The sequence below is a fragment of the Colius striatus genome, chromosome 1 (assembly GCF_028858725.1).
Source record: "Colius striatus isolate bColStr4 chromosome 1, bColStr4.1.hap1, whole genome shotgun sequence".
In the NCBI taxonomy this organism is placed as follows: Eukaryota; Metazoa; Chordata; class Aves; order Coliiformes; family Coliidae; genus Colius; species Colius striatus.
The window spans coordinates 54,582,174-54,599,354 of record NC_084759.1 but is presented as its reverse complement, the minus strand read 5'-3'; the positions used below and the strand labels follow the sequence as shown (position 1 = coordinate 54,599,354).

General features: G+C 37.4%; 1 protein-coding gene across 2 annotated transcripts in view; it reads left to right on the top strand.

The window, feature by feature from the left end:
* TMTC4 (transmembrane O-mannosyltransferase targeting cadherins 4) overlaps nt 1-17,181 on the top strand; it is a 57,516-nt gene that overhangs the window by 3,998 nt on the left and 36,337 nt on the right. For both annotated transcript variants that reach the window (XM_062020543.1, XM_062020544.1), the window contains exons 3-5: nt 3,369-3,484; nt 5,545-5,761; nt 9,622-9,709. In XM_062020543.1, the coding sequence (XP_061876527.1) occupies nt 3,369-3,484; nt 5,545-5,761; nt 9,622-9,709 (421 nt within the window). The remainder of the gene's footprint in view (nt 1-3,368; nt 3,485-5,544; nt 5,762-9,621; nt 9,710-17,181) is intronic.

Here is a 17,181-nt window from a genome sequence, read left to right as displayed (position 1 = left end):
TAAATTACATGGCTCCTGGCAATGTTTCATCCCCAAAAGTTTTATTTGGGACACAGTTATAATATTCTCATTTCCTGAAAGAATGAACAAAAGACTGGTGTTGAAACAAGACAGGTTGTTTTGTCCATATGCAGTTCCCACATTGGTAATCTTTCTCCATTTCTTTCAGTCTTCACTTTGAAAATGTTTCAATTTATCTATGCAATTTATCTGTCTATCCTGGTGCAGGTAGTTGTGTTGCATAGATAAATTGAAACAGATTAATTCACACTTCATCTGTATTTTTTAAAAACTGTGAGGCTTATTCTATTTTTCACATAAAATCCTCTATTAGTCCTTAGAAATTAAATCAGATTCTTGTGACGATATCATTTTAATACAGGGATCATGTTTCTATTCAGTAGGAGAGACAGCAAATGAAATAATTTTGTCGATTTACTGAGCATTGCTATACCAGAATTGGGTACCCCACAGTGACCTTTTTGTTACTTTACTACTTCCCACCACCATCCCTAATCTTTCGGTTGTTGTTTGTTGGGTTTTTTTAGTGAAAGATACCCTATTGGTTGACCTAGTGTATTGTGGAATATTCTGTAATTAGATTTTTTGGGGGGTTCAGGGCTGTTTTCCAGATGCTTTCTTATTGTTTCAAGCAGCATTTTAACTGGTAAAGAAGAATAACTTTTGTCTTTATTTATTTACTAGCTTGGCAAGGCAAATACTTGCATTAGAAAGAGCTTCAGACACAACATGTTGTTTCCATGAGCCTTTGTATAGAAAAACTGACCTTTCTTCAAGTATTAAGCTCTTCTGTCTTAAGCTACTGATAATCAAATATTTAGAGATTCTTTCATATCTACTTTCACTTCTGAAAGAGAAAATCATATGCAACTTTTAAAAACAACTGTGTCCCTTAGAGCAAACCATTCCTATTTTTAGGATAGGTTCACTGAGTGGGAAATTTTATATAAGAAACTTTTTCTCACAGCACTTGAATACAAGAGTAAGATACGTGACTGAAGATTTTTAGGTCATGGCAAGCGTAATCTAATCACTAAGTAATTCCATGTATTCAGCTTTTCCTGCATTCTTCCTGTGGAAGACAAAAGAAGGCTGATTCTAGCAGAAAGGGAAATCTAACCTTGCACATCTGAAATCTTGAGTTATTGAAGACCATCTGTGACATGGGATGGATACCTTTAAAGTTTTCATACTTCAAAAAAAAGTCTTTTGTAGTCTCTTTCTTTGGAAAATACATAAGGAGCAGTGATGTTGTTTGGAAAAACTGTCTGAGGGCCACAACACCCACTAGCAGCTGTCCCCTGTAGAGTACAAAGGCTTCAATAGATGTTGATGTACAACCGAGTTCCAACTTGCCTCTGGAAAAGCAGGATATATTGATTTAGCAGGCTGGTTGACTTCACTCCTGCTCTGAGATTCAAATTATGACCTTTAGGGTTTGTGCGTACCAGGGAGGAATGGAGTAAGAATTTAGGTGCCCAAGGCCAAAGTTGCAGTCCTAAGAGAAGAAAGAATTTTGCAGCTATTGTTGGCATAGAAACATTTGTGAAACTGAAGAAATTTTGTACCTTAATAGTTCTGAAGCTCCAATAGCATCTTCTGTGAATCATTCTTAAGATTTTCCCTGAGAATGCCATCATTGACATTATATAACTTTTCCAAAGACTACAGTGCTAGCCTGACTCTCTTTTTTCTGTTTATTGATTAGTGACTTATTAGAGAATGCTTATTTCACTTGACAATGTTGTAAGATTTTTAGCCTACTTTGCCCTCCTTTTTTTTTTTTGTTTGCTTTAAACCAGTTGTCTAATACTGGCCAAATTTGATTATGTGATAGAAATAAATCTCTTCCTGGATTTTGTTTGTTTGGCTTTGGATGAGTGAATATCAGAATATGTTAAGAGGTAAGCAAGAAGAATTGAGTTTATTTTAAATTCAGTTTAGCAGCAGCCAGTCAATATTGCCCAGACATTTGGTTATACTTTGAGACTAGCAGTAGGATATGTTTTCTCTTGCTGTTTTGGCAGGTCAAAAATGCTGGCTAAGGATGAAATGTAAGGTATTAGTGACAACAAGAGGTGCTCGAGATACTGTAGAAATGAGTGAGATGGTAGCAACTTTGACAGGAACTGGAGTTAGTGAACTGATGGTATTGTAATGTGGGAATCTTGTAAAGTAGATGGACATGTAGGAGGAATAAGACATGGGACACCAGGCTTTGTAAGACTTTTTATGCCTTTAGCGACCTGGCTTGTCTACTAACTTGTGTTTGTGTTGGCTTGTTAAACTGCTTTGGTTTGTTGATCTCTTAGGCAATTTCAGGGGAGAAGGGGTAGAATAACCTGTGGTTGATTGCAGGTATAATACCATCAATTGTACGAAAGCTATTCATTTGCTAGCACAATTTTGTTCTTAATTTCTGCCAGAAGGGTATTTAACCTGCACACTTGCTGTAACATAAATTGGTATTTAATTGCCTCAGGGAAGCAGGAGACGAGGGGCAAGTGGAAGATTAATATGTTAGTTTGAGCTTCCCAGCTTGACCTCACAGAAAACTGTGTCAGATGCCGCCAAGTTCCTTATTTTTTTATCACCAAAGTGTGTTTTCCATTCCATAGTCTAGGTTATTTGACTTTTTTCATTATCAGCATGGCCCTAAGATGAAAGAGCGGACTTTTCCTTTGCAGTGTTTTTCTTAGTAGTCTTCTATCCCACCATAAATAAAAAGAATGCATTACTTTTCTGCGTTGTGCTGTTAATCTTTCAGTGCAGTATATAGACGTTTTAATTCTTGGTTTCGTGTATTAAGATTTAAAAGAAAAACAAACCAAATTATTTGAATAGCATCCTATGCAAAATAAGGCTTCAAAAAAAGGCTAATTGTTTTAGTCCATCTCTAATCTCCTTGCTTTCATTAGTAGTTGTTAGAAAAATAGCTGTTTGCATCATTTTGTAGTTGGCCTCCTTCATAAGATAACCTAGACCTAAAATCAAAGGCTTTTTACAAAACTGAAGCAAAGGTGTTTTTTATGTGTTTCATCTCAGCTATTGACTGGATTGTTAACTGATAGAAATAGACATAGCTCTATTAATGTTCGTGTGGTTATGCCTGCTTACAGTCCAAGCATCTTAGCCTTTATGATGGCAGACATCTGAGATATGACCTTCATTGCAAACTTGGTTACCCTGTCAAATGTCAGTAGTGAGTCAACAAAGCACCTGCAATATCCATGTTAGCGTGAGGTTGTATTAGATAGAACTTGTGGTTTAGATAGAACTTTTGATTTAGCTGTTTTGAACAAAACAGAAATGTTAAGAATCTGGTAATTTATGATGTTTCTTTTCAGGACCTCAGGGCAGAAACCCCACTTGGTGACCTGTGGCATCATGACTTTTGGGGTAGCAAACTCAGCAGCAATACCAGTCATAAGTCATACCGACCACTAACTGTCCTAACTTTCAGGTGAGACTTGTCTTTTTGCTCTAGATCTGAATTTTTTTTAACATATTGGATCAAGTTGATTATAGGGAGGAGGCAACAGGACAGACAAAGGATCTGGAGAGTAGTTGAATAGCTTTCCAGAATATTATTTTCTTGCTCACTACCTTCATCTCAAATAGAGGTTTCCTTTTCAAATTGTTTCCTTCCCAAAGTATACATTTTTTGACATTCTGTATTTCAATGTACCTTTCAGAAATTACATCTTCTACTCTTCTATATCTTGGTACTAGGAGAAGTATGGTTCAATATGTAGGTCATATCATCAAAGAACTAGGAGCGTACGTTCCCTTCGCTTAGCCGTGCTCTCATTTACACTGTTGCTGTAGTTTCTGTTCTCTCCTTTTCTGATGACCTGTCAAATGTACTTTTTTAATTTTTTTTTAAAAAAAGAACATCAATCTACTGTGGTCTTTTGCCACTAGGTCACTGAATAGCTTTCCCACCTCTTCCCCCCTGATTTCCATCTTCAAGTGAGCATGTCTGAGAATCCTAGAGAGAAATTTCTGCCTGTGTATATATCTTGCTGTTTTTCTCAAATAACTAAAGGTTTGTGAGGATTACTTCTGTAGATGCTTAGCTCATGTTTTTTGCACAAAGGTTTGAGCAAGCAGTAGACCATGTAGAAATTGAATGCAGATAATCCTTGAGGCCTCAGTCTTAAGCTTCTTTGTCTTCCCCATGCAACTCAGTGTTGTGGATGGAGGATTGGCACTGGTCCTGCAGTTATGTCTAGTGTAAGCCAGCGACTAAGTGATTGCAGAACAAGCACTCCCACTCTTTGTCCTTACACTCAAGCAAAAACTTTAACTCTTAGGTGCAGTGTCAGTGTGTTAAGTACTTAGCACTATGGATTTCAGTGTCTCTTAGGCTTTCTTCATATTTTCATGAAGAAAAATATGCAGCTGAATATAATGTGTCAGAGTCTTAAACCTATTAAAGCTTTCAGTGCATTACACAGCACACACTTTCCTTTCTTCACCAGGTCTCTGTGGTATATTCCATCTCTAGTAACATCCTGGTTAGTTTAAAGAGCTAACGGGTAACAGTCATTGCTGTGTCTAAAAATATAGGTGAGCATGTGGAAGTGGTCTCTAAAATGCTATTTTCACAAGTAATTGGTTTTCTTAATTCCTCTAAGATCTAACTTTTATATGTATCACAATTATAATATTTTAGACTTTTAAAATAGATTTCACTAAAGCCAGGTGCAGACTGACCAGATGAATAATATAAAGTCCCCTGTCCAAACTAGGTTTCTGTATAGCTCACCTGCTGATAAAAGTATATGGGTAGTAGTAGGGGGGTAGTTTCCCCCTTTTCTTCTCCCTGTCCATTTTACCGTAGAATTCCTATCTTGAATAGTGTTTTAGATTAAATTTTCACTTCCACTTCTTTCTGAATCTAACACTTACATAAACCTCTCTCTAACCAGTCTCACAAATTAGTTACTAAGATGTGCTAACTGACTGCTTTCTGGATTGATACTGATTATACCCAGAAAGTTTCCACATTAACAGCCCACATGCTAGGGTGTTTTTCAAGTAGAATGTCAGTGGAAATCTTGGTCTCAGTGCATATTACGTTCCTTGGTGTGTAGATTTAATTAAAATAATTTCATTGAGTTGGTTTGGACGTAGTTTCTCTTAAGCCCAAGGGAATACTCCCAGCAGGCTGGACTATTTATCCACAAGACACTCCTGCATTGCCACGTTGAAGTTATGTTGCTGACCAAAAGCCATTTTTAAGTAACCATAGGTATGATTAGGATAATGGCATTAACATATGTCCTTGGAGAGGACAGATATTTTGCTGAATATGGTATCTCATATGAATACCTTTGAATAAAGATCGGGAATAAAGATCGGTTTCTAGCCGCCTGTGGTGGCTAAGTGTCAATATCACGCATGCTGGTGTTTTGTGGTCTTTTGTTTGTGTGTGTGTGTCTAATGTGATCTTCCTGTGGGCTTGTTCAGGTTTTCTGTTTGCATATCTCTAACAATAACGTTTTTGTTTCTATATAGAATTAATTATCTTTTTGCTGGAGGCTTCTACCCAGTTGGTTTCCATGTCATCAATATAATACTGCATTGTACTATCTCAGTGTTGATGGTTGATGTGTTCTCGATATTATTGGGTGGACTGCAATTCAGTAATAAAGGAAGAAGGCTAAACCTGGCTCCAAAGACATCTCTTCTAGCTGCTTTGCTGTTTGCTGTACATCCAGTGCACACCGAATGTGTAAGTACTAAATAATTGGCTCCAACAATTTATGTCTTGGAAATTCTTGACCATTTTGACTAATGAATTCTGACATAGCCTTATACTCTACAAATTGCTTTTATATATTCTTAACGCTTCTCTTGGCACATGTCTTATGAGAACAGTTAAATATTACAGTTAGTATGCTCAAAAGCTTGTAATTCCACAGGGCCGGACCTTATTAAGGAAGATAAATCGTTTTAAGTACAATAACTAGAGGAGAATACCCCTAAAACTACAGAGTTTCCATAATTACTGGATTAAGAATTAATTACTTGAAGCATTAGCTCACGAGCAGTCAAGGAGAATGGAATATAAACTGAATGCAAACACATAGCCACTTTCCATTTGCTTTGATAAAAAAAACAAGGGGATAAAAAAAATTGGAGGCGGTTCATTATATGAACTCTGTATGTGACTAGTAGAATACTGCATCCAGTTTGGAATCCATGCTGCAAGGAGGAAAATGGGAAAAGTAGAGAGGGCTCAGGAGAGCCATGAAAGTGATTAAAGGACTGGAAATCATCCCGTGTCATGAGAGAAACTCCATGGGTTTATATCTTTAATATGAAGGAGAAGATTAAAGGTTTGTTTTGTTGGGTTTGTTTTTTATATCACAGTCTGTAATTATGTACATGGGGAACGCAAATTTCATAGTAGTGAGCTCTTTAATAGTGCAGACACAAGCTTAATGGTGTCTGGAAGTTGAAACTGTAAAGATGCAGAATAGAAACATGGCACATGTATAGCAACCAATTAAAATACCTGACCAAAGATCAAAGTCCTTGTGTGGAAATTTTAGTGAAAAGGAGATGGATTTCTTAAAAAAAACACTTTTGCACCCAGTGCTAAGAAAATCTGGTGGCCTTAATCCAATGGGCTTGTTGGATGTGGTTCCTGACTGCATGATCTTGTAGGAATGAATAAATGAAATATAAAATAATTAAAATGCAGGAATCTTTTTTTTGAGTTTGGAAAGACTAAACTACTGAAAAAGTACAAAGTTTAACTTTCATCTTTGTGCTAGTAATGAACACTGACTCTTCAGTGCACCTCATTTTATATGTGTAGCACAGATTTTTCATTTATTCAGTGTGCCGTGGTTTTGGCTTTTTTCATTTGCTTTGCACGTGATTGATGGGGAAGAGGTTATGGAAAGCTATGCCTTTCAGCTGACTGGGGACCCTGCGTATATTGGAAACCTAGAAATGGTGCGAAGTTATGTATTAGTAATTTGGCAGCTTTTTTGGCAGCATGGTTAAAACATCCTGCCAATCATTCTTTGGTGTTTACATGCCTGCAGAATAGCTTTTTTGTGAGAGTGCATTGTGCTAGTCAGAAGGGCCCCTTGTGTTTGTTCTCCAAAACCAGTTCTAGATGTCAGAGTGAAGTAAAACAAATCATCAATGCTTTTGATGTTCTGACATGTAAAGAGAAATCTCACTTGAGTCTTAACTTTGTAATAGATCTACTATTGACTCCTTAATCAATGTCCAGAATTCTATTGTTCATTCCATTTGACTCAAAAATATTTAAATCATCAGTCAAACGTTAATAAGACCTTGATTGTGTAAATAAATTACAAATTACGTGATCTGCTCTCATGTGCAAGGTTGGAAGACTTGCATATGCTTTGGGCAAACGTTGGAAGAAGAGGAAAGAAGTAACAGGCTTACAGACCGTGTCTTATTCTAAGACCCAGAACTGAATGAAGGCCTCTAATCATTTACACAGTGAATAACTCTTACTGCAGTGAAACACAGCGTACTGCTATGGTTCTAACATGAGTGTGTGTCAGACAGCATCTCCTCAAAAAGCATTGCTTGTGATTTTGAAGCTCTTAAAGTATCGTGATATCCTGATTTGGAAATGAGATGACATATTTTGACACAAAATTGTGAAGAATCTGTATTTGCTGCTTTGGATTTTGATATATGCAGCACAAAACAAACTGTCATGTAAAGAACATTTTGGAAAGTTTAGTGCTTTTAGTATCTATGTAAGAAAAACATCTGTCATTTTCACTTTTCTCTTTGCAGGTAAACACTCTTATGGTGTAGTTCTCTCTTCTAAAAAATGTTTCTTCTTTGTAACAATTGAGTGAAATACTAAATGAAACATAAGACATAACATACCTGACACTAATTAAAACCTGGTTGTGGGATTTTTTGTTTACTTATTACAAAAGAAAGTAGGCCTGATCCTGCATTTCAGATGACATTGTACTACCAGAGTCATCTGAGGCCATATGTGTGTTATTAGCCCCTTAATCTCTTTGTTGTAACAAGTTGGCATTGATTTTCCAAATTGTGTCAGTTCACCTTTACTTTTATCTCATTAGCTGAGGGCAGCTCTTGAAAAAGAATGTGCTTCATTATTTTCACCTTTCAAAAGTACTCCAAGCAATTGTGTTAATTCCCATAATTCCTTTATAAGATAGAAAAAGAAGCAGGGAAGTTAGATATGTGGCTTTGGATAAATCAAGAAGTTTCTCTAAAGTGAATTTTCTGTTTGAGTCTAACATTTTCTGCTCTTACAGCACTCAAATGAGGCTGAGGTTAAGGTGGGAGAGAGCCTCTTCGGTGGATTCAGTCCTATTCTCAGGCCACTAACACATTTCTTCCTCTGTTACTTAGAAGTAGTTGATCCATCATATCGAACTGACACAAAAAAAATGCCCTTTTCCTATGATAGGATTAGAAGATGCCTTTAAACAAAATGCAGACACAATTTATCTTTTTACTTTTCTCTTTCTGTTCCACTCACAAAATGGGACAACTGGTGTATTATACAAGAATTAAAGTTTCTGCTTTTGTCCCTGAAATATCACCATAAAAAGGGGAATGAAAGACCTGCTGTAGCTGTTCTGCCCTGCTTCAGAAAGGCCTCTGGGTACGTCTTCTGGAAGCATGGAACCCAGTGCTTCAGGAAGGAGAGCTAGACTGAAAAGCAAGGAGTGTTTCCATAATTCTTATTCTATATGTGTGTTCTAGTGAGCTGCAAAGATTAGGGCCTATAGAGTCTCCTGCCAACACCTTGTGTTGTGACTTCCACAAAAAATTATATCCTAACATTTGTGTAAATTGAGGAATGAAAATCCTAAGATACTAAAATTCATGACTGTCTCAGCAAGTCATTTTAAGTACAGCTTAAGGGCTTGAATTGAAGCTTGTTGGTGGCCACAAGAATGCTTCCAGTTTAAATAAGCTGGCACAGATCCAGAGTACAAAGGTCCCAAAATGCCCTTCTCATTTTCTTTTGGATAGGTACGGTTTTCATTACAGGATGCACTTGGAGGTAGCTCAATGTGATCAATTTATATAATACAAAAAAACTGCTGGAGGTAGGATATATATTTTTTTTTTCCTGATTCTGCAGGCTGGAAGCTATTTGGCCATTCTGAGTGTTCAGACTGCAATTTGAAGGCTAGCTTGTCTTATGAAAGTGGACAACTTGGATTTGCATTTCAGCAGAGCTGCCGATTTTGTTGGGGTTCAGAATGTTTACTAAGACAAAGACAACATACTGAAAAGCAACCTGATCGAAAGACCAGATGAAACTGGTCAGAGTCTAGATTTTATTCATGGATATCCTTCTTCAGTTTTTCGTAAACTAAAGCCAAATCAGCTACCTAGTTGATGGTAAGCAGTGCCCAATCAAAATTAGGATGTGTCTTAGAAAAATAGGTGTCACTGATCTAATAAACCAGGTTAAAAACCAAAATGATAAAGTGATACTATACATTTCATTTAGTATATGTGTGTGTACCTTGATCTCAGGTTTTCTAAGAATAAAATTTGGTAATCTGAAAGATTTTCTTTCTTTTTTTTTTTTTCAAGGTTGCTGGGATTGTTGGCAGAGCAGACCTCCTGTGTGCCCTGTTCTTTTTGTTGTCATTCCTTGGCTACTGTAAAGCATTTAGAGAAAGTAAGCCTTCTGTTTGCCCCTTCAATTTTACATCGTGTGTATTTTCTGTATTCATACATTTCAGTGAAGTATAGCAAAACTAAAAATGTCAGCTTGGCGTGGTTTGAATTTATTAATGTCTATACTTTCATAAAATATTTTTTAAAAGCAAACCACCTGCTTTAGCAGCTATTTGTTGTTAGAAGAACGGGAAGGATTGCTGTCCCTAATCCCCATTAAAAATTAAGAATTGCTTTTAAGAGAAATCTATTTTATAATAGTCCATCTTTGTTAAATGTATTATTGTTTCAAAGCATAAAGAAATATTTTTATAAGCATTTTAGAAATAAAGCAAACCTATAAATGTATATTCTTAAATATTTTAGTATGCTTGATGCCATTATATTGAGATGATTTAAGTGGGAGCTTTAGGAACCTTATTTGTATTTTTAATTAATTGTAAAGAATTATTCATATGAGTAAGCCCTGTAAATTCCTGCACTATGCAAGTGCTGGCATATACATGCTTGATATAGTGTTACCTAGGTTTTCGTGAGACAGCTGTATTTAAGATGAATGATTCCTTTGTAGGTGTGTTTCTCAAGTGAGTTTTTAGATCTGTTCAATTATTTGATCTGAATGCAGGTTAGCAGTTCAAATGCAGTTGTGGAGAAATTACCTTGATGCTCTGTTAAATAAGCACACAAGAATACATGAATTCATGATAATGAAATACTGTACAGAACATACAATCTGGTATCTGAATGTGCCCCACCACAGGAAATATAGGAATCAATTGGTTGAGCCCATGAAGAACTGTGTTGTGAAGAGCTTGTATAATACCAGTACAAATAGGCATGACCTGTAATGTGTAACCAGAGTTGGCAGTTACAGAGGTACCTGAGCTGGCTCTACTTGATCTAGCTTAACAATCTAGTCATTGCATCATAGACCTTAGTGTAGGCTGAGGCAGATAAGTTAGTCCACAATGAGATCTAAGATGCTATGAGCTAATTGAGTTTAAGTTGTTTAGAACTATTTTGCTTATTTCTATAGCTGGTATCAAAACTTTAAACTTCGCCACTTCAAATGATATTTACAGTGATTCCTGTTCACTTCTGATATTTTTTTCTCCCTTTGAGCAGATTTCATTTCTTTCAACTGAACTAATAATTTTTTTGATGAAAATTATTAGCCTTGGGGTCTTACTTGCTAATATATTCTTTCTTACCTATTTTACCAAGTCTGACTGTGCTTTGATGTGTCTTCTGTTAATGCCAGAGTAAATTAGACAAATGAAAATATTTGCTATGGACTTTTGAGTTTGTTGGTACAGGTAGAGCTGTATGGCAGGAGTAGTAATCTCTGAAGAGCTCAAAAGACAAATTCTTAGGATGACCATTGGAGACTTGTATATTGGACTCTGTAATTATTTGTTATGGAGGATGTATCAGGAATTATTAAGAATGTGATGTGTACTCTGGTTAGGGTTATTCTGAGTGCTTGTACACTTGCAAATGCCAGTTTGATAGCTCTTAGAAGTCAGTGTCATTTTAATGGTGTTCTTATACTGAAATGCTTGTCAATTATGCAGAAGGGAAACGTGAACACGAGATACTAAGCATAAAAAGATACTTCGTACTTTTTATTGGACATTACATCATAATAGGATCAGAGCTGTGCCTCTTAAGCAGATTTGCCAGGGAACAATACAGTCTGCTAGCATAGTTGTGCTTTTTGTCTTTCAGAGCAGTTTTCAATATTTACTGTCACCTTCACTGGCTGCTCTTTCCTCAGTGACTTCTTAAAGAAATTTAGACTTTCATTGTACACAAGAATTTGTATCCAAGTTAAACAATTGAGTCTTTTCCAACAGTTTCCTCATTTTGGGTAGCTTGGTGATGATTTCAGGTCCTTGCAGATCCTGTATGGCATGTCCTAAATGATAGAATGAAAAGTTATTTCCAGCACTATGGAGAGCACTAATATGTTCTTTAGCAGGTCTTGCACAGAGCCTGAAGGTAGAAGTCCAAGCTTCAGGGAATTTCTTTCCTCTGAACTTTACATGGTTTGCTGCAGACTGTTGAGCAATATCCCAAAACCCAGACATTTCAGACTCAAGGTTTCAGGTCAGAATGGTTTTGGTCTGAAAACTGAATTTTAAATGCCTGGTTGAGATTCATTGCACATCCCGATGTGCCTTGCTGTGAAAATCATTCATTTGTAAACAGAAAGATAGCTGAGATAGAATAAACTATTTTAATTGGAAGGGACCTACAACAATCACTTCTTCCAACTACCTGACCAATTCAGGACTGGCCAGAAGTGGTAGCATATTAGTAAGGGCACTGTCCAAATGCCTCTTAAACACTGACAGGCTTGAGGCATCAACCACCTCTCCAGGAAGCCTGTTGCAGTGTCTGACCTCCATCTCAGTGAAGAAATGCTTTCTAATGTCCAGTCTAAGCCTCCTCTGGTGCAGCTGTGAACTACTCCCACACATCACTGGATACCAGGGAGAAGTGCTCAGCACCCCCTCTCCACTTTCTCCTCAGGAAGCTGTAGAGAGCAATGATGTTTCCCTTCAGCCTCCTTTTCTCCAAACTAGGCAAGCCCAAAGTCCCCAGCCAGTCCTCATGGGACATTCCTTCCCACCCGTCCACCAGCTTTCTTGCCCTCCTCTGGATGCATTCAAGTGCTTTAACATCTTTCTTAAATTGTGGAGCCCAGAACTGCACACAGTACTCCAGATGAGGATACACCCATACTGAATACCGCAGGATAATCACCTCTTTCGACTGGCTGGTTATGTTGAGTTGTATGCACCTCAGGCTGCAGTTTGCCCTCTTGGCTGCCAGGGCACACTGCTGGCTCAGACTGACTCTGTTGCTGGCGAGCACCCACTGATCCCTTTCTGGGAATGTACCTCAGAGTGCATTTGCATTGTCGCTTCAATTGGGTAGAAGTGCATACAGCTGCTAAAATGGAGCAATCTAGCTTGCTTCCATCATAGGTCGTAAAACAAATTAGATTGTAAGTAAACTCTGAAAGTCATGTCCAGTCCAGTGGCTTAAAGTAGGGTTAACTTCATAAGTCAGATTACTTGGGGTCTTAGCCAGGTGGGTTGTGAAGTCTTCAAGGATGGCAGGGGGTGACACCTGACCAGTTTACCTCAGCATCTTTTCTTATGTTATATTATTCAGCCTTCTAACCATCTTACTAGTTCTTCACTGGACTTCTGAGTTGTTGAAGTGTTCCTTGTGATGGATACCACATTGAACACAGTATTCCTGGTGTGGCCTCATAAGAGCTGAGTAGAAAGGAACAAGCACTTTCCCTGACATGCTGGGTATGCTGTAGCTAGTAGAGCCCAGGATGCGTTTAACCTTCTTCTTCGCTGCAAAGGCCACATTACTGACTCGTCTTCAATTTGTCAACCAGAAACTCCGGATCCTTTTCTGCAGAGCTGCTGCCTAGCCAGTCCTTAGCCTGGACTGGTGCGTGGTGCTGGTTTTGATTTTCATGAGGCTCCTGTCAGCCCATTCCTCCAGCTTGTCACAGTCCTTCCAAGTGGCACTCCTGTTCTCCAGAGTACCTCTAGCTGAGCCCCATCAACCACCACAACAGGTTTTACTTTCTACCCTTGCTATAATTTTTTTCTTTTGGGAGAGGAGGTTGGTAGCTCTGTGAACATCAGTGTCCATATATGAAAAGGAAGTGTCTGTATTGGAAAGGGCAGCTACGAAGGAAAGGGAAGCTCTCGCTTCACAAGGAGCCACATGCAGAAGACAAGGGGCAATGAGAACAAAGTACATTGGGAGAGGTTTCACCTTGATATAAGAAAAATAATTTTTACAGTGAGAACTCTTAACACTGGAACAGCGTCTCCAGAGATGTGGCAGAATCCTTGTCACTGGAGGTTTCTGACACAAGTGGACAGGATGCTAGGTAATCTCATCCAGACTTCCTTTACCACAAAAGGTTGGACCAGTTGATCTTTGGAAGCCCTTTCCAACCTGGGCTGTTCTGTGATTCTGTTGGTATGACAGGCTTTAGGAAAAGGTAACCAAATATGGGCAAGTAGCTCCTGTAAAGTACAACTTTTCAGTGGTTTTCTTGTATTTAAGTAAATTGGAAGTTTTACCCTTGGATGCCTCCATTTTGGTGGTATTATTTTCCTTCTTTTGTGAACAGTTCTAGCCATTAACAAATAATATAATAAATAAGGAGTAAAGACCTTTTTATCTGAGTTTGGTACTCCATTGAGTGAAGGAACGAAAGACAACAAAAGCTGGTCTCATTCTGAATATAGGTAAAGAACAGGCATTTAAAAATATGTACATACAGTTTAAAGAACAGACTTAAACAATGTCTCACAAGCAGCAAAGAAAAAATACCCTTTCTTTTCTCAGAAAGTTTTCCTTCTACTGACAAATACACAAGATCCAGAAAGTCTGCAATACCACCAGTGCACATTGATAATTCTAAGCCCAAGAGTTGGTACTGCATCACTTTCTAGGTCAGACCGAGATAGTAATTCATCTTTGTGAAACAGTCTTTGTTAGTAAGAAAGAGGAGAAAACAACAGGAAAACCCTTCTGTGCATTACGTTTCATCAGGCATATGTTTCTAATCAAATATAGATGATTTCTGGTTTATGACAAGCCTACAGAAAAGTGGGATTCTACCAGTTTGTTTTAACATCCTTTTTCCTTTTGTCCTCATAGATTTTTATATATTAAAGGCAAGCATGACCCTAAACCCTGGGTCAACTGCCTGTGTCCTTGTTTCTGGATTTGGCTGTCATACACATATATATAAATATATATATATAGGTCACCAGCTTTTTACAAGCAGTATGAGAAAAACTATCAAAGGTAGATTTATTTAAATTGTTAGTAATAGATGCATGGTGGCGTGACTTTTGGAGGACAAATCTTTGGATGGTACAAATCTAAGGCCTTCAGGATTAGTGGATGGCATTTATATTGTCTTTTGACTACAGTAATAAAAACATGTTTGATGCCAGTTTGTTTTTGCTGATGAACTTTGAGTGAGCATCAGAATAAAATGAAGGTTGAAAAGCCTGAGTTGCTGCTATCAGATAGATTATCTAAGTCTTTCATAAAGAAAGAGTGACTATTCCTGCAGTAATGCAATGTGGGATTTGTGTATAGCTATGTTCCAGAGATCTATTTGTGTTTCACTAGCATATATTTGTTGAAGTGTCATTCTTGGTCTTCTGTAAAGGAGACAAAAGTCACAGAAGAGAGACTGGTCAGTGCTTCATTTTCACCTGATGTCTAGGTGAATAAATGTTAAGTTTGCGGTTTTTTTTTTGCTTAGGAGTAAGGACTCATAAAATGTCTGAGGAGGAGTTGGGAGTACTGTGGGGGAAGTATATATAGTACTGGAAAACAATAGTACTGAAAACAATCAGGAGATCAGAAAAATATCAGTGTTAGAGTGGAAAACTTCTAAGGAATTTCTTTTATTCATTTATTTTTTTAAGCTCAAGATACACTTCAGCTTGTTTGCCTGATGTGATTTATTTCTGGGTTTCTAATAGCCAGAATCTGTAGCATTATATTATTTTTTTTTATTAAGCATTTCACACACTATGTGGGCTATAATTATGTCTTACTGAAGTTCTCCAATTCTGTTACTTTTTCCCAATATTCACTTTTTTTATATTATCATCTTTGATAGGATAACATTTGTATTTGCAAGGAACTAATCTGTTGTTCTCATTCTGTCCTGCTGTTTTAAAACACAACTGTGGGGACAAATCCACTGCATAGGCTTTGGAGACAGCAAGAGCTGACAACTGTTTAGGTATGTTCTGAAGGGAATTGTGGGTTATTAACTTTGTTGAATTTTAATACAGCTTCTCTGGGAATCCATAAGGCGATTTTAAAACTGCTGTAGTATTCATTTTCCCTTCCTTTGTCTTCAACTTTGACAGGGATCCAGTTGCATGTATTTGCCATCTGCATTGGCAATTACTGAGAGTTGCAAAATGAGCTGATGATTTGCTTCATGAGAATAATATTGTCCTGGATATTAAACAGGGGATCAACTGTTTGTTCATATGTTATTACTTCTAAAAGTGACTTTGTTCTGGTTCTGTGTTTCTGTTTTGTTCTGTTCAGTTTAGTCACACACTGACTATCTACCAGTTCACTGCTAATTTAATAAGGCATGCACTGTAGTGATGGCTTTTGTGAACATTTGTCTTATGATAGACTGGAAGTGTTTAAGTCTCCTGGGCAGAAGAGATCATTGTTAAGATATGGGGAATTTGTTAGCTATTTTGCAAATGGTCAGGAGATATTTACTGTTGAACTGTGAGCCCTGATTTTTCAACTGCATGCTCTGCTGTTCATACTTGAACATATTAGGAGAGATTTGTTGAATGTGAAAAAATTAACAGTTTCATTATTTTAGTGGGCAGAGGAGAAATAATAACTTTTTTTTTGGTTTAACTGGTGCTACCTTTTGCTTGTCCAAGATGGTGTGATTCAGGGATAGGTGATCCTTTTACTGTAGCCTATATGTAATGAGTTTGAGATGCTTGGATATGTTTAGGAATGGCATTTGTATTGTAATTTCATTACTGGGTGAAACACTGAACTGAGCTGCAGTAGTATGTACATCTGGAGACACACAAGGAGAACTTCGGCTTAAGTTAATTCTGACAGTGAATTCTTATGTGATCTTTTAAGACTAGGTAATTCTTCTTCCTTGCTTAGCAATTCAAAAGCAGAAAAAATGTAGAACTTGGTTAGATGAGTATTTGTAGCAGTTTAGTTGGAAGATACCATCCCTGCAGGCAAGGCACATCAATGGAATATATGAGCATTTGTGATCTGTTTCAGTTAAAAATTAAAACTTCCTGCAGGATCTCAGCATAACTTCCTTTGCTTTAACTTTCAAAGGAGTATGTGATTCTACAGAATCAATTACTAGGCTTCACCTGAAGATGATGACTTCTTAAACTACTCCAAGCTGCCACTTGGCTGATAATTTGCTAAATTAGTAATTTGTAATATTTGTTTAGGATATTGTAACTTTGACTTCAAAGCAAGACTAAGCTTGGTTCTCTAAATGCAGTATTTTCTTCATGTCTCAAACTTCTCAGAAGTTTGTTTTCATTGACTTGTGGATTTAAGACATTGCAAAATAAGATCTACTGAAATGGGATTAGCATTTAGGAAGACAGAATGGAGGTGCATCATCAATGTGCAGCTTATCAATTTAGAATCCGTTAATTCTGTGCTATGAAACACTTTGTGTATGCATCCTTGCTCTAGGAATGCTTATACTTAGAATCATAGAATCATAGAATGGTAAGGGTTGGAAGGGACCTTTAGAGATCATCTAGTCCAACCCCCCTGCAGATGCAGGTTCACCTAGATCAGGTCACACAGAAACATGTCCAGGCGGGTCTTGAAGACCTCCAAGGAAGGAGACTCAACAGCCCCTCTGGGCAG